At 41.1% G+C, this 23,026-nt stretch overlaps 1 protein-coding gene across 3 annotated transcripts in view; it reads right to left on the minus strand.

Moving 5' to 3' along the window:
* PIEZO2 (piezo type mechanosensitive ion channel component 2) overlaps positions 1–23,026 on the minus strand; it is a 255,348-nt gene that overhangs the window by 146,662 nt on the left and 85,660 nt on the right. For all 3 annotated transcript variants that reach the window (XM_068993743.1, XM_068993741.1, XM_068993740.1), the window contains exon 3: positions 22,048–22,173. In XM_068993743.1, coding sequence (XP_068849844.1) covers positions 22,048–22,173 — 126 coding nt within the window. The remainder of the gene's footprint in view (positions 1–22,047; positions 22,174–23,026) is intronic.

Here is a 23,026-nt window from a genome sequence, read left to right on the forward strand (position 1 = left end):
TCTCCTGCATTGCAGGCAGATTCTTTACCATCTGAGCCACCAACTTAATCTGAAAAATAGCACTTAAATATCTCATTTTATATTTTTATATTCATCATATTCAATTCCACTTTATAATTGACCAAGACAGGAAGCAGGGCATCACCAGAGTAACAAGAGCAAACCTGGGGTCAGAAGACTCATTGACTATGATATTGTGAACTTGACCCTTGGCCTCAGCTTTCTCATTTGTAAAATGGGTTTAATAATACCTGCCTCATGTGGTTCTCAGCATTAAATTGAAATAATACTGGGGAGCATGCTTTGCAAAGAGCCCAGTACTACAAAAAGCTAACATATTAGGCATCTAATAGATATTAATAGCAGTGAGGTCTGACCACAGGCAAACACCCATTTTAAGCTCTGACTTGTGCCAAAAATCCAGGGCCAGACGGAGGAAGGAAAGGCCCATAAATCAAACAGTCCCCTTAAGAAGCATCCTTAGGAAGTCAGCAAAGACTTGAACATTTTTAGCTTCCAGTTAAATGAGCACTGAACAACTCCAGAAGAGTGCTAGAAATCAATTATTTAGACTTCACATGTCATGAATAAAATACATTGCTCTAATAGACGATAATGAACTTATTGAAAGAGTCCTCTTAACCTGAAAAGAGGATACTCAGTGCATTTTAAAAATGAATTAATAAGTGAATTCATTTTACAAGTTAAGGTGATTTTCTAGAAGGAAATTTCCATCAAAAGAGACAGCTAGGTAATGGTTATTCACATTTCAAAAGCAGGCTTACATTATTTTTAAAAACTTTTTTAATTGAAGTATAGTTAACTTCCAATGTTGTGTTAGTTTCAAGTGTACACCAAAGTTACACACACATATGTGTACATTCTTTTTCAGATTCTTTTGCATTATATGCTATCACAAGATGTTGAGAAGAGTTCCCTGTGCTATACAGTAGGTCCCTGTTTAGCTATTTTATATACAGTAGTCTCTGTATGTTAATCCCAACCTTCTAATTTATCCCCCACCCCTTTTCCCCCTGGTAACCATAAATTTGTTTTCTGTGTCTGTAAGCCTATTTTTATTTCATAAATAAGTTCATTTTATCATTTTTTTTAGATTCCACATACAAGTGATATCATATATTTGTCTTTGTCAACATAGTTTCAAGAGAAGACTTGATAAAAAGTGAGAGATTTAGCAAATATTATAGGCTGCAGCAAAACTTTAATTCCCATGGATACCTGTGCATTATGGCCTTAGAAAAGCTGAGATGGACAGTGACAACCCAAGAAGAACGTACATGACACACCACAAAAGCGACAGCCATCTAACAGGAAGGGTGACCACAGGCAGGACTCTGTTTTGGACACTAAGGGTGCTTCTGCACAGGCCTGGGAGATGTGTGCGTGTCAGCTGACTCCCAGCTGGACCCCAGGCCACAGTTGTCTTCTTCAGAGATACAGCCTCCAGGGTTTGTTGGCCAGCTTCTTCAACACGGAGCACCCCCGGAGGGGGCTACAATACAAATCTATTAACCACCACACTGAACATAGATGATCTCAAGATTGCAAGGAGTACACTTAACACCTTTGAGATACAGGCAGTGTCTTAGCTGTATTGCTAATCTCTGCACTTTTAACATGATTCCAACATACAATAAAAATTAAAATATACATAGAAATGTTTACAGTATCTCTACAGTATTAAGAATCACTGTAATAATGGTCATGCACGCACAAATGAGCTACTCTGATATTCTGACTGATAACTCTTCATTTATCACAGAGATGAGTTATTATTAATTTTGTTAAATTATAACACCGAGAGATGTATCCTCAAGAAAACCTGTGATGCATGTTTTTTGATTAATGCAATCTTTGAATACCAGCAAATGTCAGATAATCCTAGTAAAAGTTGATCTGGTCCTCCAGTTGTGGTATTGATGATGTTTTGTATCTATTTTTTTTAAATTTTAACTGGAGGCTAATTACTTTACAACATTGTGGTGGTTTTTGCCATACATTCACATGAATCAGCCATGGGTGTACATGTGTTCCCCATCCTGAACCCCCCTCCCACCTCCCTCCCCATCCCATCCCTCAGGGTCATCCCAGTGCACCAGCCCCGAGCACCCTGTCTAATGCATGATATCAATGATGTTTTAAGATTGAAACATTTTTTTGTCTTCTTGATTGGAATGGGTTCCAAGAATGTGTTCATTGGAGAGGGTGAGAAATGGTAGGAGTTAGTATGGTACAGACCAGAAATACTCAGAGTGGGGTGCAGACTGTGTTTCTCCCAAAGAGGGAAATAACCCGAATCAGCTATAAGAGACTGGTTGATTCTTTATCCAAACTCTCACGTCATTTCCCAGTAATAATTCACAAGATGTGATCCTCTGTGACAACTTTCACTTATGGAGAATCTGACTCCACATCTTCTTTTATAACATGTATGTGTGTGCACAAGCATGTGTTCACCTGTGTGTTACAGAACTACAAAGCACGCAAATACACGAAGTGGTGTGACTTGGAAAGACATGCAGATGTTTGGATCCCTCCATGATGGGATCTGAGGGTGTTACAGCCTGTTTGTAAAAATCAGCTTGTTAGAATCATGTTGATTATATTCCAGCACCTATACCTGCTCCAGAAAACAGACTATCTCCATCTCAACACAAAGCCAAGTAGCCTTTAAGGAAGCTTAAAGGCTGAGTAACGGAACTCTGAGTGTTAACCCAGAGATCATCATTTATTGGTTGACAGAAATGGTAGTTAGATCTATTTTGAGATAAAATTTCCCAGGAAGCAGCAACCTAAGTTTTAATCCCCCCCCTCCACCTCCCACTGGCTAATGACTGAGAAATAAGAAACTTTTTTTTCTCATTTCCTCCCACTTTGTAGCCGCCTGAATCGATACTAATGCAGGATATGGGTGAGAGTCCATGTAGCTTTGCCCTTCACATCAGCAAGCCTCCAGGAACAAGAAAAACCAAGCAAATGCCATCAATACCAACCTAAATATGCTGGAAATCATGTTTTAAAAGAGAGGGTGGACAAGAACTTTCTGGAGCTAAGAGGTGTCCTTCCTCTAGCACTCTCCCTAAAGGTCAGCCAAGAATTCTCCAGAATCTCATTCCACCCCTTCGTCCACAATCGCAGGGCAGGACAGCTCCAGGAGGACAGGGAGCCATCCGGCTGGGGGCCCTGCAGTGACCTGCCCTCTGCCTTTCTGCTCCACCCGAAGGGGAGGTCTCAAAACAGGGCTGAGCGTGCTCGTGACACCAGCCAGAGCGGCAGAAAAACTGCCACCTCCGAACCACTAACAGGGCCAGCTTGTGCAACACAGCAGGTGAGAAGGCGCTTTTCTTCCCAGGACTCAAACAGAACATCGTCACAGACTCAGAACAGGGCAGAAACCATGCAGGTGGGACAGCCACTTGCCGACCCAACACTGTTAGGTCTTCAACTATTTTTTTAACTAAGGAGCAGGTGGTGTGAGTTACTGGAAATGCGTCTTTACCTATGACTGGTACCCTGATAACACCCTCATCTGTGTTGCCAAGAGAATGTCCTTTCTGAACTATAGATCCATTTATACAATAACCTACTGGGCATTTCCTCTTACAGCTACACAGATGCATGGATCTGGATTTCAAACACTAGACTGACACCCACCCTCCCTCCCTCCCCAAGTCAAATCTGACTTTCCCCATGTGGTCCTTACACTGTTGAAACAGTACCTCCACCCACCCAGTCATCTCTTTCTCCTTCCACCATGCTGAATTAGACAGCATTGTCTTTCTCAAAGCATCTCCTAAAATTCCTCTGCAGCCTCCTTAGTTCAGGTTCTTGACACTGGCCCTTCCTCTTCCATAGCCCCACCTGCCATCACTCATATACACACAACCACAAAGGTGAGCACTGTGGCCAAGATGATCTTTCTAAAGCATCACTCAGGGACCTCCCTGGAGGTCCAGTGGTTAACATGTTGCCTTCCAATGCAGGGGGTGTGAGTTCAATCCCTGGTTGAGAAGCTAAGATCCCACATACCTGATGGCCAAAAAACTAAACATAAAACAGAAACAATATTGCAACAAATTCAATAAAGACTTTAAAAATAGCCCACATCAAAAAAAGTCTTTAAAGCATCATTCATTCCTATTTCTGCCATTAAAAAAAAAAAAAAAACTCAGAAGCTCCTGCTTCTGCTAAATTCAGAGCTCGTCTAAGTGATATCCAAGACCTATAACAATGCCTGGGTCACTCTTCATGCCCGGCAGCTGTTGGCGTTCCTCAGGCATTTGGGGGATGACTTTATTCATCAGATCACATGTTACTGCAGGAATGTGTTTGCATGCCTACCCCTCACCTTAGAGGAGGAGCTCCCCAGAGCAGGGGGAGCTACAGCAGTCTTATCTGTGGTTCCTTGGGGCTGACACATGCCCAGAACACAGAAGCCCCATGTGATCAACCAAGACTTGTTGAATAAATGAATGAAACATCAATAAGCTAGGAAGCACTTTCAAAACCATCCTCTCTGATCTGGTCTTCACAACAGCACTTGAGATAAGAAATCACGACCTTTAGGATCTGCAGTGGGACCAGAGTCTACTACTCTGATGCCACCACTCTTCACAGAAGCCTTGAAGCAAACAACAAGGGGAAACTCTGATTTGCCCCCATGATGGTCAGTGGCTTTTAAAAAACATTCTTTGCTGTTGCTGTTTAGTCGCTAAGTCATGTCCGACTCTTTTGTGACCCCACAGGCTGTAGCCTGCCAGGCTCCTCTGTCCATGGGATTTCCCAGGCAAGAATACTGAAATGAGTTGCCATTTCCTCCTCCAGGGGAAAAAAAAAAATCTTATTAAGGTGTAAATTACATAACTTAAAACTCACTAATTTTTGTATAATTCTTCAAGTTCTGACAAATGCATTCAGTCCTGTAACTACCACATCTGTCAAGATACAGAGAAGCTCCATCAGCCCCAAAGTCTCCCAGCCACTGGTGACTGCTGATCTATTTTCTGTCCTTGGAGTTTGACCTTTTCTTGAACATCATTCATGTCACATATGGGCTGGAGAATCTAAGACTGGCTTCTGTCACTCAGCATCTTTCATTGGAGAGTCAGTGTGTCACTGTGTGGATCAGCACTTTTCACTGCTGACTAATACTCCATCCAGGGTCTGCAGTTTGTTGATCCATTTACCAGCTGAAAGACATCTGGGTTTTCCAAAGCTTGGGTCAATTACAAATAAAAGTACTGAGAGCATTTGCTTAGAGATTTTTGTGTGAATATAAATTTTCATTCCACTTCAGTAAATTTCCAAAAGTAGGAGTTCTGGGTTGAACAAGTAGTATGTGGCTGACCATCAGATATACCAGCAACTGGTTTTCAAAGTGGCTGTATGACTCTGCATTCCTGGCAGCAATATGTTTGAATTCCAGGGGCTCTGCATCTTCATCAGAAGTTGGGGTCCTTCCTTCCTTCCTTTCTCCCATACTAAGAGATACGGAGCAGTAACTTCCTGTTTTTAATGTTCATTTTCCTAATGACTAATAATGTTAAGTGATTTTCATGCATTTATTTGTCATCTGAGTATCTTCTTTGGTGCAGTGCCTGCTCAAAATTTCTGCCCATCGTTAAAGTTGAAACGTATGTTTTCTTGGTATTGAGTTTTGAGAGTTCTTCATATATTCTGGATGGAAGTCCTTTACCACATATGTGATTTGCAAATATTGTCTTTCAATTTGTGGCTTCACTTTTTAACATCTTATTGGATTTTGAGAAGAAGTTCTTAATTTTGATGTAAGTTCAGTTTATCCGTTTTTTCCCCTCTTGAATCATTCTTTTGGTGTCATATTTAAGAAATCATTTATTTGTCCAATCCAGGCGTCAAAGATCTTATTTTTTGAAAAGTGTTATGGTTTTACATTTTAATGTCAATGATCCCCTTTGAGTTAATTTTTATAAATGGTACAAGGTAAAGGTTAAAGCCCTTATTTTTCATATGAATTTTAAAATGGAATGGATTTAAATATGGGTTTAAATATGGAGCCCACATTTTTCTAATAACAATTGTGCTTTTGCATCTCTGCTGAAAATTGACCATGTATGTGCAGATTTATTTCTGAACCCTCTTGCTCTCTCACTAATGTGTACATCTGTCTTCTCACCAGCAGCAAAGCGGCTCGACTACAGTGGTTTACAGTATTCTGAGCACCTCCTATTCATCTGTTGATGAGAGCAGGATCCCTTGCCTCGACAGAATGAGATGGTTGAATGCACAACACACAACACTAAGCAGATTGGACTGGCAGAGTTTCTCGGCCACAAACACTCCTGACCCTGGGAAGGAGGATGTCACATGCTCTGAGGCGCCACAGGGGTCGCAGAGTGAGCAGGGCTGTGGGACACATGCTCGTAACATCAGGAAGGTAAGGTACCCCCTACTTATCACATGAAGATGTGACGGACTGTTTGGAATAATTCTTCAATCTATAATGTTTCAGCTCATGAACAACTATCCAGAGTGTATGCACAGGAAGCAAAGGAGTCCTGAAGCAGAGGCGCTGAGCAGGGGGAGGTGGTGGCTGCATTTTCCCATGTGCCCACTTTGCTTCTCTGTGACCTCCCTGCCTGAAACGTCACCATGCTGACCTTGATTTCTACTTTCCTGGGTTAATTTTCTTCGGAGCATTATTACAGCTGGAATATTATAAAGCTTACTTATTTTATACATCTCCCACATTACAGAATACGAGCTCCATAAGGGTCACGATTTCAATTGTTTTTGCTTTTAAGCTGCCGCATCCCCAGCAGCTGGAACAGTGCTTAGCACACACAGACAACTGATAACTGTTTGTTGGATGGATGGATGGACTTGAGCTGTGCTTTGAAGACTCTTGACATCCTTGGAGGTGGGGGAGGGGCTACTCCTCTCTCTGTTGATTGAAATAAAGTGTCCATAATGATTTCATGGAATTCATGTACGAGGTCTTGCGTGACTCGGTGCCTGCGGTGAGTTTTCAATGGAGAAGTCTTATCATGACCCAGTTCCATGATTCCAGACCAATCCCAACATCCTTACAATAATATCCCTTAGTTTTACTCTACTAGAAACAAAAAGCCTACTTTCCCCAGAAGCACATTCAGGGACTTCGGGCAGCCTATAATTTAAAATAAGTTTTAAGCAACATTGTAAATCAACTATACTTCAATAAGACAAAATTCTAACAAATGAATAAGTGCTATAGCCATTAAAATGTAGACATATTCTAGGAAATAAATTTGGTCTCTCTGACTTTAAAATATAAATAAAAATACCAACTCTATGAGGATTGTATATTATTGAGTATAAAGTTTACTGGTATAGTTACTAAAACATCATAAATTTTAAAATTACATCATTAAGGAGACTGTTTACTGCTTTGACTCAAAGCCAAGAATAAATAATATTTCCAAGAGTAAAATAAATGCCAGTTACTGTTGACAAGAATGTCTATCTATAACTGAAGCACAGAAAGAAAGCACTGAATATATTTTGTTGACCAAAAAATGATACACTGATTATTCACCCTTAAGGGTAAAATGTCTGTTGTTTCATTTCACTAGCCTATTGATTCAAAATTTAAAGTATAAACTAGTGGCTTGGCTGTTTTAAATGCAACATGTGTTTTCGTTTGTTTTGCTTTCAAAGTCTTCATGGTGAGATGGTGTGCTCACCTGCATCCAAGTCCACGGAAAGGGTAAATGATCTTATAGAGATGTCATCAGAGACTTCACAGCCTGTCTGGATTCTAAGCTTTCAATTATCCAAAGGCCAGCTCTTAAATAATAACTTATGTTTTGGATGACTTAATTGTTTGGATAGAGGGAAGTGTCACATGCCCAAGTTCATTACCAACATGTTGGAAGATCACACGGAGATAACCCAGGGCAGGTATGGCTAAGGTGCTATGTATGTGACCCTTCCACCCAGATCTAAAGAATGAAGTCTTCAAATTGATTCTGAAAACTCTCTCAGTTTGTCAACTTCTCGTTAACACCTGTGCTTACCAGTCCTCTCCCCCATTCCCCATGAGATGCCCAACCAGCTCACCTGGTTGGACAAAACAAAAAAAGAAAAAACTATCTAACTTTATGATTGATTTTGCTTAATTAGGTTTTTATGGATCAAGAGTGTATCTGTTTTTGTTTCTTTTCATCGTGAAAATTAAGGTGGTTTTTGGAGAAGACTCTGAAGTCTGAAAAACCAAAATACAAGTAGAAAATGTAGGTTTTGGAGGACTTCAAAATGCAGATGCTAACAGCCTCAACTGTCATATATTGACATGTTCAACCACCTTCATTTCAGAGTAAGACATAAACTAAGTGTATGTCTCAATACCAAGCCACAAATTGATAAATAACTTCTGCTAAAGGAAGTTAAAATACCATACATTTTGGAAGCCAGATCACACTTAATTTATAGGTGTTTTTATCCATCCTTCCTCCACAAATTGTGACAATGTCAAGAAGGACTGCCATCTATTTTGAGGAAACAGAAGATAAATGCAGAAAGAACCTAAATGTTTTCCTTACTGTTCTCTAGTATAATCAGTTAATGAGAAAAACCACCTTTAACATTTTCTGGATGTTATGCACCAAGGCAAGACCTTGCATTAAATTTGATACATATTTGTTGAAATTCTTCAATAGACTCTTGGCAGAGACACAGAAATGTGGCTTTTACTTCACAGAGTCAAAGTTACTGCCTTAAGGGCTGTTAGGAATCTCACAGTAAACAGATTCTTTCCAGGGATTTGTTGTTGTTATTGAGTCACTAAGTCGTGTCTCACTCTGCAGCACGCCAGGCTTCCCTGTCCTTCACTATCTCCCAGAGCTTGCTCAAATTCCTGTGTGTTGAGTCAGTGATGTCATCCAACCATCTCATCCTCTGCCGCTCCCTTCTCCTTTTTAAAACTGGATAGGAGGAATATTCTTGAGTATTTGTGTATCCCCAGAGCCAATTCTAATCTTCAGAGTGCATGAGATGATAGAGGTGGATGAATTTCACGATAGAAGGGCACTTTCATTGTTGTCACGACAAACAGCTACACCTTCGGGTATCTACTTCCACATCACTTCCTCCAGGAAGTCTCCCATCCCAGGCCAGGCTAGGTACCTATTAAGTATATTTCCACTGATCTTTTTACATCCTCAGTACCAGTGCTATATCCGACTCTGCTGGTGGTGATCATTCATCTGTCGGCCCCCACCTCACACCAGTGGACTGTAAGGTCTGTGAAGGCAGGACAGTGATGTCCATGGGCTACCATGAATGTACACAGTAGGCATTTAATAAAAAATTATCACATAAATTAATACATGACAAGACTGTGGGATCATAAATAACCTGAATTATTTAAAATTAATTTTCTTTGAAGTTGTTGTAGAGCCTACTTTATGGAGAAACAGTTTCAAAGCTAACAGTGCAAGATATCATAATATCATTGTTACAATTTAAATATGACATTCATTCAGATTTCTCAATTAAGAAAATAAATACAGCTCAGACAGTAAAGAATCTACTTGCCAATGCAGGAGATGCAGGTTTGATTCCTGGGTTGGGAAGATAAACTGGAAAAGGAAATAGCAACCTACTTCATTATTCTTGCCTGGAAAATCCCATGGACAGAGGAGCCTGGAGGGCTACAGTCCATGCGGTCAAAAAGAAGCAGACATGACTTAGAAACTAAACAACAACAATAATATTTTTTGAGGAGTAAATACAAAATAAACATGAGGGGAACACGTGTACGCCCATGGCGGATTCATGTTGATGTGCGGCAGAACCAATACAATATTGTAAAGTAATTAGCCTCCAATTAAAATAAATAAATTTAAATTTAAAAAAAGAAAATATCCTCCAAATTCTGCAAAACTAAAAAGAAGGAAATATGTGCACTCACTTCTGATCATGGTGGTTTACATGTCTTAAGTCCTTTGATTTGATTATCACCCATTGGCTAGTGGGGAAGAGGAAGAAACCACCACATAAGAACCCTGGGAAACCAGCTGTCCACCCATCTTCCACTGCACTGGTTCTTAAAATGCTTTTGGGGTCTTCGAGAATGATCACCCATTTAAAAATTAGAGATGATTAAATAACAATGCAAGGTAATGAAAGAAAAGCATTTGAAACCATAGTTATGAACATGCAGTATTTATAACATCCATCTACAATATAACATTTTATAGTAATATCAGCTCCAATACTGTGACCACCTGATGTGACAAGCCAACTCACTGGAAAAGACCCTGATGCTGGGAAAGGTTGAGGGCAGGAGGAGAAGGGGATGAGAGAGGATGAGATGGCTGGAGGGCGTCAGTGACTCAATGGACATGAGTTTGAGCAAACTCTGGGAGACAGCAAAGGGAAGCCTGGCATGCTTCAGTCCATGGAGTCAGAAAGAGTTGGACATAACTTAGCAACTGAATGACAAAGAACAATAGTAGTAATATCTTTAGTATTTTATTCACTATATACTCATGTCCTACAATGGGGATCTTAGGAAATGTTTAAATGTCTCTAAACATGAACATAAGAGATAAATTATACTAGCAGCTTCTTTGCCAGTCTTCTGTGTCCCTGAAATATATTTTCAATACATGAAATCAAGAGGAATTTTCTGAATCCAAAATTCTGTTTATAGGAAAAATGTTTTTTATTTATGAGTCCACATGCCTAGGTCCTACAATACACACCTGTTCAATGAGTCTAAAGAATAACTAAACTATCTTATAATTACCACTTCCTAGAATGCCATGACTGTTCTTGGCCCAGCTATACTCCCTGATGCCCTTGAACTACCCTTCCATCACACTAGGCATTTGGAAACACACAGTTACAGCTTTATGTTGCCCATCTATAATTCTGAGGTTGAGTTTACTCCCACACCACACAGACTAGCCTTAGAGCTTTTATGGTAAATAATTTACACTAGAAATGCTGCATCATGAAATTGAGGGTAGGGAAATTGTTATTTAAGCAAACACAATCGATCCCAAGTCATCTTGAATTTCCCGGATCTTGCAGCCAGCTCGGAGGGTGCGGGTGGGAGCAGAGGGGCCTGAAGAGACTGGCCGGGGCATCATTCACTGCGGACCTCTCTCCCCACCCACCCAGGTATCAATCAGGGCTACCCACCCACCCATCCCACATCTTCTCCCCTCCTCACTGCTTCTAGGGCCAGCCCTGTCTTTCATGTTTACATTCCCAATGTCCCCAAATCCAAATGGAAATCTGAGTTTCCGTTTGCACCAGGTGACTTTATTTGATGGATCATTTTTAGAGAGAAATAAAAGCCTTCAAGTGGACATGTCTTTCTCCTACTTCCTCATGAACTGAAAAGAAGGGAGATGGTAACCACTACAGAATAAGATGTACACTGTGTATCTGGGGCAGAGAGTCGGGCTGGGCAGGGAGAGGGCATCCCCGCCCTGGAGCTGCAGTCACAGTCCCAGAAGGTGAGGACCCACCCATGGAAAAGTGGTCCCCAAACAACGAAGTCGTCCGATTTCATCTCTCTCACCTTTCCGCCTGGCTTCACCCACGTGACTGTGTATAATTTGTGTACAGTTTGGTTCTGGGTTATTTCTGCCCCTCTGATAATGACAGAAACTTTAACAATAGCAGTAATAATAGTTTATAGTCACTGACCACTTGCTTTGGGGCAGGCGCTGTACTCAGTGCATGGCCCGTGTTTGTGGACCTCACGGCCACCTGGCGAGATGGTGACCACATCACCTTCACTTTACAGTCCAGGAAACTCAGGCACAAAGAAGAACAACTTCCCCACAGTCCCCTGAGGTCCTAAGTTCACTCATACAGTAGATAGTATAAAAATTCTCATGAAAAATGTTTCTCCAGTAAAATGAGATATTGTCCTGGAAGAAATGCTGATAAATGATAGAAGCAGACAGTGCTCAACAGCCTTCACTGCAAGTGAACCAGGACAGCAAGCAGCCCTGGCCTGCGAGATTCTCACCCTGATCTCTCTTCCCCACTGCGTTCCCCACCCCTATTCACCCCCCCGCCTGGGGCCAGCTCTGGCCAGTAAAAACTAATTGTGTCCATCATTCTAGGAGCATGGACTCATCTGTATCAGGTCACCTGAGTTCTCTTTCAGCATACTCTCCACCAAGGTCTGCCGATCACAGGTCAGGCCCAGACTGAGGGGCCTTTGCCCCGCTGCTGGACGTCAGACTCCTCTCAGTGGGTATGTTCGTCCATGTGCAGTGAGTTGAGAAAGCAATCTGCTTCCATTACCAGGGGCTGCGGGAAATACCACTTAAGGCTAATTTCTCTTATAATACATGCAAGCAGAAAGTGTGCATACAATCCAGAAGCTTTTAAACTACTTCCCTTAAGAGAAAATCAGAGAGTGGTCCTCACCCTGGCACAGAGGGCCAGGAGAAAGCTGACAACCTGGTCCAGGTTTTTGCTTTCATTGTTGTATCTTGGGCAGATCCTGCTTTCAGAAGCTGGCAGAGGAGAGGAGTGTGACAGGGCCAAGAGGAAGTTGACACTACCAGACGCCACCCTCCAGAGACCCCCGGTCAGGGCTCACAAGGATGCAGGCAGCAGACAGGGACCAGAAAACAGCTTTCAGAGGAGGGAGGCCAGTGTCCTTTCGAGTATTTTGTCTCTTGTTTCATAAGCATCAGCTCTTGCTTCCACAGTACCGTGTCCAGTGAAGACATAAAGAGGAACATAAATAAATGGACTTAATTTTAGGAGGATGGACCCGCCAGGTGACTCAGTAAACCTCAGGCTTCATCTCTGACCAGCATGACTTATGAAGCACCAAGTAGGGATGAAGGTTCCAGAGACAAGCCAGCGTGGGCTCTAGGAAGCAGGGCACCCAGGGGATGCTCCTCACTCACTCCGTGCTCACCCCATGTCATCAGGATGGGATGCCCAACTTCCAGACCCACGACTGGCCCTGGGTGTTCCCGTTACCTGCTGAGGTTTCAGATGCTGGGTCACAGCATCAGGGCCCTTGTGCTTTGAGGATCAAAGGGCAGCAGGACAACGTACCTCTGAGGCTTAGAATAACCTCTTGGTCAGTGGCTCCCAAGCTTGTGAGATGAGAAAAGTTGGAATCCTAGGTGCCCCTTCCTCCACAGGAGAAGAAAGCAGCTGATTTGAGGGGTCTGACCCTCAGGGTAAAACAGATTTAACAATGAACCCAGCAACTGAATGAAGCAAAGAAAATATGCAATTCATTATGAGGACAAATCTCCAAAGAAGAGAAAAACATGGACTGAACACCGGAAGCTCTTACTTAAACCCTTGGAAATTACACTAATCCAGAGTCTTAGGAAGTGCAATGGGCTTCCCCAGTGGCTCAGACGATAAAGAATCCGCCTGCCAATGTGGGAGAGCCGGGTTCAATCCCTGGGTTGGCAAGATCCCCTGGAGAAGGGAATGGCAACCCACTCCAGAATTCTTGTCTGGAGAATCCCATGGACAGAAGGGCCTGGCGGACTACAGTCCATGGGGTCGCAAAGAGTCGGACATGACTAAGAGACTAAGCTTGCATGCATGCAGAAAGTGCAGTGGAGAAAATAATCCCAAACTGGTGAAAAACAAGGGGTTCCACAACAAGGAGCAGAGCGATCAGAAAAGATCCTGGTTCACATGGCAGGGGCTCCGGCCATTCACTCGCCCTCTCAGCTGGGCTCCACCTCCATTCTCAAAGCCACCCTCCTCCCCATCTCCTCCACCCCTCCTCATCCCACCTCAGCCGCACGTGCAGACCAGGCGCTACAAGTCCCCAGAGAAGAGAGATCACGGGTGGCCCTGCTCTGCAGAGGCAAGACTTGGCCATCAGACTGGCCTCTGTGCAGGAACAAGCTGGGTCCCCATCTCCAGATGGATCCAGCCTGGAAGAGGGCAGACACTCACCTCCTGAAACCCAGCCTGCACGGTCAGGTCGGCTCTAAATTGAATGGGACCGTGTGTATGGCATGCCCTATGCAAAGGATACCAGAGCCCATTTGTAACAAGGAGAAAGGAGGCATTAATTAGAAGAGGGATGCAATGACAGGAAGGGCTCTATACAGAGTAGCCGTCATCACCGCAAAGCTTCCCTTCACAGTCCAGACAGCAAACGTTTCTTTCGATCAACAGCCTGCTTCAGCACAGCCCCTGCATCATCCAGACAGGACCTGCATCTCCCCCCAACCCCAGCTTCCCCACCCCCGCAGGTCCCTCACTGAGGCAGACAGACTGCTTCTACAGGCTCTGGCAGGACATGACTGAAACAGTCCAGTTTTGATGGAATGAAAATATTTTAGTAAGCTGCACAACACGTGTCTGAGGAGAATTTACAGAGGTGCCACCCGCCACCCCCCCGCCCCCACGATTTCCTCACTTACCTGGAAGTGAAGGGGGAGGGGCGGGGCAGCAGGTCCCCCTTCTGCACAATGGCATCTTTAACAAACCCACCAGCCGCCAAGCACTAACTGGGCTGGTCTGAAACAACCATTACTGCTGCCAGTGGCTGTTCACAGGGCTCTTGGGGGAAAGAACTTCCAATGGCTGGATATTTATAAAGGCTACCGTTGTCACCAGACTCATGGCTCAGATTCCTGAGGGATCCTGGGAGCTTTTGCCGTAACGAGGTTGAGGGCATACGAGTGTTAGACAGGGAGAGGAGTCGTTAGGAACACCAAATTAAACACGTATAAATGAGCAGTCGGTGGTTTGGAGTCTGAAGACCACTTGAGTGAGATGGGGAAGCCGGACGTGTCTGGGTTCCTTCATTTTAATTTGACAAAGTCTGGCACACAGAGGAGGCATTCAGACGGCACAGGCACTCTGTGCCTTTTCATTTGAAGTTTTGCTACTTTACATCTACGGATGCCAAAAGAAGGCAGAACGTCAAATGTGGGATATCAAAACAGCGGAGTTTGTGTTTACAGCTCGGATGGTGTAATCGAAACTGCAAATGCTAGAGAAACAATAACACGAATAAGGTGAAGTCAGCCCCAAATGAAAAGTCAGTGTTTCCATTACCAAGGGGACAGGGTTTTTCAAGAGTTTATATAACTTGATCATTAAAAAATGCTCCAGGCTGAAAACCTGGTCTGTGTCAACCTTGGACTAAACTAGTTTGCAAAGCTCTGAAGTTTGTTTGCTCTCCTTTTTTATCCCTTTTCAAGAATGTATGATTTTTAAACACTGCACATGAAGCTGAAAAAAAAACTCTGTAGACCTGGTGCACCGATGCTTTGCAGCATCGCTGTTTTTTAGGAGACACTGGTGATTTCTTTGTAGACTCACTCTCAAGGTGCTCGTGGGGCTCACATCCCTTCTCTAACTCATTCGTTTGCATCTCCCATCTCTGTGGTAACTTCCTCAAAAATACTGGAACTTCACATTGGAACATCCACTTTTGTGGAAATAAGCTTAAAAGTAGAATTTAACTTGTTAGGAATAAACTTTATGGTTAGATTTCTATTATATTGACCTGGGTGGAAGAGAATAGAGCTTATATGGGACGTCAGAAAGGAAAGAAGGACAGTATGATAGATTTGGGCATGTCTAAGACACATCTCTGTGAAGAGTAACAGCAGAAAGCAATGCACATGAATAGAATGATCCCTAGAATATACGGTGTCTGGAAGCCCACACATTCAGCTGTGAGGTTAGGAAAGGCAGGTCGACTCTCCAAGATTGTGCTGCAGGGCATGGCCAGTAAGAGCCATGTCAAGAGGCCAGATCTGACTGGTCTCTACTATCACCACTGAGCAAGGCAGCCCAGGACACCAACAGGTTCCACCCAAAGGGTCTAAGTAATGTGGACTCTGACCTGGGAAGACGGAGACAACACGAAAACACTGTCTGTGTTTCGTGAAAACTAGTGTCTGTGTGTGTGCATATGTGAGGTGTGTGTGATGTGTGAGGTGTGTGTGGTATATGTGTGGTGTATGTGTGTGATGTGTGTGTGATCTGTGTGTGTGATGTTTGTGTGGCATGTGTGTGATGTGTATATGTGGTGTGTGGGTGTGACATGTGTGTGATGTGTGTGTGTGGTATGCATGTGAGATGTGTGATGTGTGTGTGTGTGGTGCATATGTGTGTGGTATGTGTGTGTAGGGTGTGTCATGTGTATGTGTGATCTATGTGTATGCTGTGTGTGCACGATGTGTGCTATGTGTGTGATCTGTGTATGTGTGGTGTGTGTGTGTGTGATGTCTGGTCTCTATGTGTGTGATCTGTGTGTATGTGTGTGATGTATGATGTGTGTGTGTGCTTTAAGCCTGTATGTCTTTCTGTCTCTATCTATACCTTATAGGAGAGGCTCCTCCACATACAGTAAATTCATTTGTAAATGTCAAAAATGGAATACAGTCTTAGCATTTCACATTTCATTTTTGTTTTGACCTTTGTAGAATGTTGCAAATACTATTTTGAATAAAAATAGAAATACCTAGACTTTGGATCAGAGGAAATTATGTGTTCACATCCTAATCTAGACACCCTCCAGCACAGTTCTGTCTACAACATTGCTCAGCACCAAACAGTATTTGCAGACACAGGCAAGCTATATATTTGTAAACTCAAGTTTGAAAAATCTGATCAGTTGTAATATATCTTGTGATTAAATACTTTCAGTGATAAAGATAACTTATTATTTATGAAATACCCTTTTTTAAAGCAAAGAGATTTTATTTTCTACATTGCTACGGTATGAGTTATTACTCAAGAGAAAGAAAATAAAATTTTGATGTCAAAACATTATATATACAGAATATATAACACTATATAATTGGATTGTGGAATCTCATCTGGATGCGATGTATCAAATAATTTTTCCATGTTCTTCCTCTCACACCTACCTTTTTTGCTTCAAATTCAGCTTTTATTGTGGGGAAAGTAGCAAGTTGTTCAGAAAATACTTACGGTTAAAAAATCCCTCCTTCTGGCTCTGGGAATGCCTGACTAAGACCTACCCAAAGGATTTTTGATTCAGGAACAGTAAAAAATAACACTGGTAACATTTCTACTAAGTTCAAAAAGACCTGAATCTGGCCATGTGTAATAAATGCTTCTTATCATATTAATAATATAACTAAAGTACCATTATTTAAACATTGTATTTTATCAAGTTTTTAATAATGATGTGACTTTCATCAGACATTAAAACCACATTGTAACAATGGAATATTATTCAGCCATGAAAAGGGATGAAGTCCTAACATAGGCTACAACATAGAAGAACCCTGAAAACATTATGTTGAGTAAAGGAAGTCAGACACAGACATAATGCAATTCTGTTTGGATGAAAAGCCCAGAGCAGGTAAATCCACCAGAGTCAGAAGGTAAATTAGTGGTTGCCTAGGAATGCGTGGAGAGGGAAAGAAGGATGTATAGTGTTCAGTGGTGTAGGGTTTCTTCTTGGGGTGATGAGAGGTTTCTGGAATTAGAGAGTAGTAATGGGTGCTCAACCTAAAAACCACTGAGTTGCATTCCTTAAATTGGTGAATTTTATGGTATATGAGTTCTAAGTCTTTTAAAAAACATATCTCAATTCATAGATCTTAAACCAAGAATCACTTTGATAGGCATTATTATCCAAGGGCCTGGGGACTTAATAAAATGGCCAAAATGAACACTAACTTAGCTCTGTGAAGTTTAGCTCTCTGAAAGTTATTCAGTGAGGGATAATGAATAATCTATAACTCTGGATTTTATTAAAGAATCTCTCACTACATTTATGCTAATATTCTTTGATCCATGAAGAATTTTAATCTTTTTATTTTCCTGGGAAGGGTTGGTTTACTTTTTTTACTTGTGTTTGCACTTATGAAAGATCAGGAAATTTCAAACCCACAAACGAGTTCCTCAGTGAAAAACTGACAACGTAAAACTATTAATTTAGTCTTTTCCAAATATCTCAGGATTTCTTCAGGTTTAACTTAAAACATATGGATTGTATCCCATCTCTTTGAAATCCTTCTGTTTTTTTTTTTCAAATGACAAACAAACATTCTACAAAAACAGGAGTAGAATTTATCTGATAGTAGATTAATTTTAGAAAGATGATACTACCTAGATAAAGAATATATGTGTTGACTTTTTCAGATCAAAACCTTAAAATATAAGGTTTCGTATGTAAGATATATCATTTTATTATGAATAGCAAAAAGTAATCCCAGTTTGAAAAAGAAACTGTTGTTTACTTTTTCCCCATAAAGATGAGCGAAATCTTACACTATGCTTTAGAAATGGATTGAAGTAGGCATACCTCAAGAAACAAGAAAAAAGTCAAATAAATAACCTAACTCTACACCTAAAGCAACTAGAACAGAAAGAATTGGAGAACCCCAGAGTTAGTAGAAGGAAAGAAATCTTAAAAATTAGGGCAGAAATAAATGCAAAAGAAACAAAAGAGACCATAGCAAAAATCAACAAAGCCAAAAGCTGGTTCTTTGAAAGGATAAATAAAATTGACAAACCACTAGCCAGACTCATCAAGAAGCAAAGAGAGAAAAATCAAATCAATAAAATTAGAAATGAAAATGGAGAGACCACAACAGACAACACAGAAATACAAAGGATCACAAGAGACTACTATCAGCAGTTATATGCCAATAAAAAGGACAACGTGGAAGAAATGGACAAATTCTTAGAAAAGTACAATTTTCCAAAACTGAACCAGGAAGAAATAGAAAATCTTAACAGACCCATCACAAGCATGGAAATTGAAACTGTAATCAGAAATCTTCCAGCAAACAAAAGCCCAGGTCCAGACAGCTTTACAGCTGAATTCTACCAAAAATTTAGAGGAGAGCTAACACCTATCCTACTCAAACTCTTCCAGAAAATTGCAGAGGAAGGTAAACTTCCAAACTCATTCTATGAGGCCACCATCACCCTAATACCAAAACCTGACAAAGATACTACAAAAAAAGAAAACTACAGGCCAATATCACTGATGAACATAGATGCAAAAATCCTTAACAAAATTCTAGCAATCAGAATCCAACAACACATTAAAAAGATCATACATCATGACCAAGTGGGCTTTATCCCAGGGATGCAAGGATTCTTCAATATCCACAAATCAATCAATGTAATTCACCATATTAACAAATTGAAAAATAAAAGCCATATGATTATCTCAATAGATGCAGAGAAGGCCTTTGACAAAATTCAACATCCATTTATGATAAAAACTCTCCAGAAAGCAGGAATAGAAGGAACATACCTCAACATAATAAAAGCTATATATGACAAACCCACAGCAAACATTATCCTCAATGGTGAAAAATTGAAAGCATTTCCCCTAAAGTCAGGAACAAGACAAGGGTGCCCACTTTCACCGCTACTATTCAACATAGTTCTGGAAGTTTTGGCCACAGCAATCAGAGCAGAAAAAGAAATAAAAGGAATCCAAATTGGAAAAGAAGAAGTAAAACTTTCACTGTTTGCAGATGACATGATCCTCTACATAGAAAACCCTAAAGACTCTACCAGAAAATTACTAGAGCTCATCAATGAATATAGTAAAGTTGCAGGATATAAAATCAACACACAGAAATCCCTCGCATTCCTATACACTAATAATGAGAAAGTAGAAAAAGAAATTAAGGAAACAATTCCATTCACCATTGGAATGAAAAGAATAAAATACTTAGGAATATATCTACCTAAAGAAACTAAAGACCTATACATAGAAAACTATAAAACACTGATGAAAGAAATCAAACAGGACACTAATAGATGGAGAAATATACCATGTTCATGGATCGGAAGAATCAATATAGTGAAAATGAGTATACTACCCAAAGCAATTTACAAATTCAATGCAATCCCTATAAAGATACCAGCCATATTTTTCACAGAACTAGAACAAATAATTTTAAGATTTGTATGGAAATACAAAAAACCTCGAATAGCCAAAGCAATCTTGAGAAAGAAGAATGGAACTGGAGGAATCAAATTGCCTGACTTCAGGCTCTACTACAAAGCCACAGTCATCAAGACAGTATGGTACTGGCACAAAGACAGACATATAGATCAATGGAACAAAATAGAAAGCCCAGAGATAAACCCACACATATATGGACACCTTATCTTTGACAAAGGAGGCAAGAATATACAATGGAGTAAAGACAATCTCTTTAACAAGTGGTGCTGGGAAAACTGGTCAACCACTTGTAAAAGAATGAAACTAGATCACTTTCTAACACTGCACACAAAAATAAACTCAAAATGGATTAAAGATCTAAATGTAAGACCAGAAACTATAAAACTCCTAGAGGAGAATATAGGCAAAACACTCTCAGACATAAATCACAGCAGGATCCTCTATGATCCACCTCCCAGAATACTGGAAATAAAAGCAAAAATAAACAAATGGGATCTAATTAAAATTAAAAGCTTCTGCACAACAAAGGAAACTATAAGCAAGGTGAAAAGACAGCCTTCTGAATGGGAGAAAATAATAGCAAATGAAGCAACTGACAAACAACTAATCTCAAATATATACAAGCAACTTACGCAGCTCAATTCCAGGAAAATAAATGACCCAATCAAAAAATGGGCCAAAGAACTAAATAGACATTTCTCCAAAGAAGACATACGGATGGCTAACAAACACATGAAAAGATGCTCAACATCACTCATTATCAGAGAAATGCAAATCAAAACCACAATGAGGTACCACTTCACACCAGTCAGAATGTCTGCGATCCAAAAATCTGCAAGCAATAAATGCTGGAGAGGGTGTGGAGAAAAGGGAACCCTCCTACACTGTTGGTGGGAATGCAAACTAGTACAGCCACTTTGGAGAACAGTGTGGAGATTCCTTAAAAAATTGCAAATAGAACTACCTTATGACCCAGCAATCCCACTGCTGGACATACACACCGAGGAAACCAGAATTGAAAGAGACACATGTACCCCAGTGTTCATCGCAGCACTGTTTATAATAGCCAGGACATGGAAACAACCTAGATGTCCATCAGCAGATGAATGGATAAGAAAGCGGTGGTACATATACACAATGGAGTATTACTCAGCTGTTAAAAAGAATTCATTTGAATCAGTTCTGATGAGATGGATGAAACTGGAGCCGATTATACAGAGTGAAGTAAGCCAGAAAGAAAAACACCAATACAGTATACTAACACATATATATGGAATTTAGAAAGATGGCAATGACGACCCTGTATGCAAGACAGCAAAAATGACACAGATGTGTATAACGGACTTTTGGACTCAGAGGGAGAGGGAGAGGGTGGGATGATTTGGGAGAATGGCATTGTAACATGTATACTAACATGTAAGAATCGAATCGCCAGTCTATGTCCGACGAAGGATACAGCATCCTTGGGGCTGGTGCACGGGGATGACCCAGAGAGATGTTATGGGGAGGGAGGTGGGAGGGGGGTTCATGTTTGGGAACGCATGTACACCTGTGGTGGATTCATGTCAATGTATGGCAAAACCAATACAGTATTGTAAAGTAAAATAAAGTAAAAAAAATTAAAAAATAATAAAAAAAAAGAAATGGATTGAGGTCACTGTTGTATAATGTTATTTAACTTTTATACTCTTATTTATCCTGGTACATACAGTACCTGTCTCATCTCACTAGCTGTAATGAAAGTTCTAGGGTCTGTATGTAAATCTCAATTTTTTTTTTTAGACTACATCCAGCCATAGTGTGTTACATACAGATTGGAGTCTAGTAGCTAATATGTGTTGAAGATGCATTAATTAAGGCATTCGCATTACCCCATTGTCAAGGCACATGAATTTCTTTGTATATATTTATAATGCCGTCTATGGGGTCGCACAGAGTCGGACATGACTGAAGTGACTTAGCAGCAGCAGCAGCATAATGCATGAGGTTGACAAATGACCAAAAACTGCCACAGTTTTTTTTTTTTTAATGTAATCATTGCCTAGATTTCTATGAATGTCACAACTCATAGCTTTGTTAGGCATGTTCACAGCATGATAAAAAGGCCCCTTCATACTCACAGTTGTAACCAGGTGCGATGCGGTGCTGTGCCTCCAGACTCGCCAATGTGATGTGGAAAATGATGTGCAGCAACAGGAAGGAGAGACTGGTGAAGCACAGAGACTTTAACAACCGTCCCGTGTGTCCTGGGGAGGAGAGCAGGGAGACGTGAGTGAAGCTAGGATGACCACAAGCTCTGACCTTCCCACAAGTTCACACAGGAGATGTGTCTACACAATCTGTTCTATGGGCTTCCCTGGTGGCTCAGACAGTACAGAATCCACCTGAAATGTGGGAGACCTGGGTTCAAGCCCTAGGTTGGGATGATCCCCTGGAGAAGGGCATGGCAACCCACTCCAGTGTTCTTTCCTGGAGAATCCCCATGGACAGAGGAGCCTGACGGGCTGTAGGCCATGGGGTAGCAGAGTCAGACACAACTCAGTGACTAAGCACAGCACAGCAATCTGTTCTACAGAATGACCCAAACGTATATGAAATGTAATAGTGACTCTCTTAATTATTAGTTTAAAGCTAAAAGCAAGTTATTACCTTTATAAAATTATATGATTAACACTGATTGAAAATGTGTTTATCACAGGATGCTTGCTTACATGTTTGTGTGCCCAGGTGTGTCTGACTCTTTGTGACCCCATGGACCAAAGCATGCTAGGCTTCTCTGTCCGTGGGATTATCCTGGCAAGAATATTGAAGTGGGTTGCCGTTTTCTACTCCAGGTGATCTTCCTGACCCAGGGATTTGAACCTCATCTCCTGCAGCTCTGGCATTGGAAGGGGATTCTTTATTACTGCGCCCCTGGGAAGCCCTTATCATAGGATATGTTACCACAAAATGGAACCACTAAAAAGCCTCTGGTCCAGAAAGCTTTATAAGGGAGTTCTGCCAACTTTGAAGGAACAGATAATCCCTATCTTATAAAAGTAGTTCGAGAGAGTAGAAAAAGGAGGAAAGTTGCCTAAAACATTTTACGATTTAGAGTGA

This window comes from Capricornis sumatraensis, chromosome 21 (assembly GCF_032405125.1).
Source record: "Capricornis sumatraensis isolate serow.1 chromosome 21, serow.2, whole genome shotgun sequence".
Lineage (NCBI taxonomy): Eukaryota > Metazoa > Chordata > Mammalia > Artiodactyla > Bovidae > Capricornis > Capricornis sumatraensis.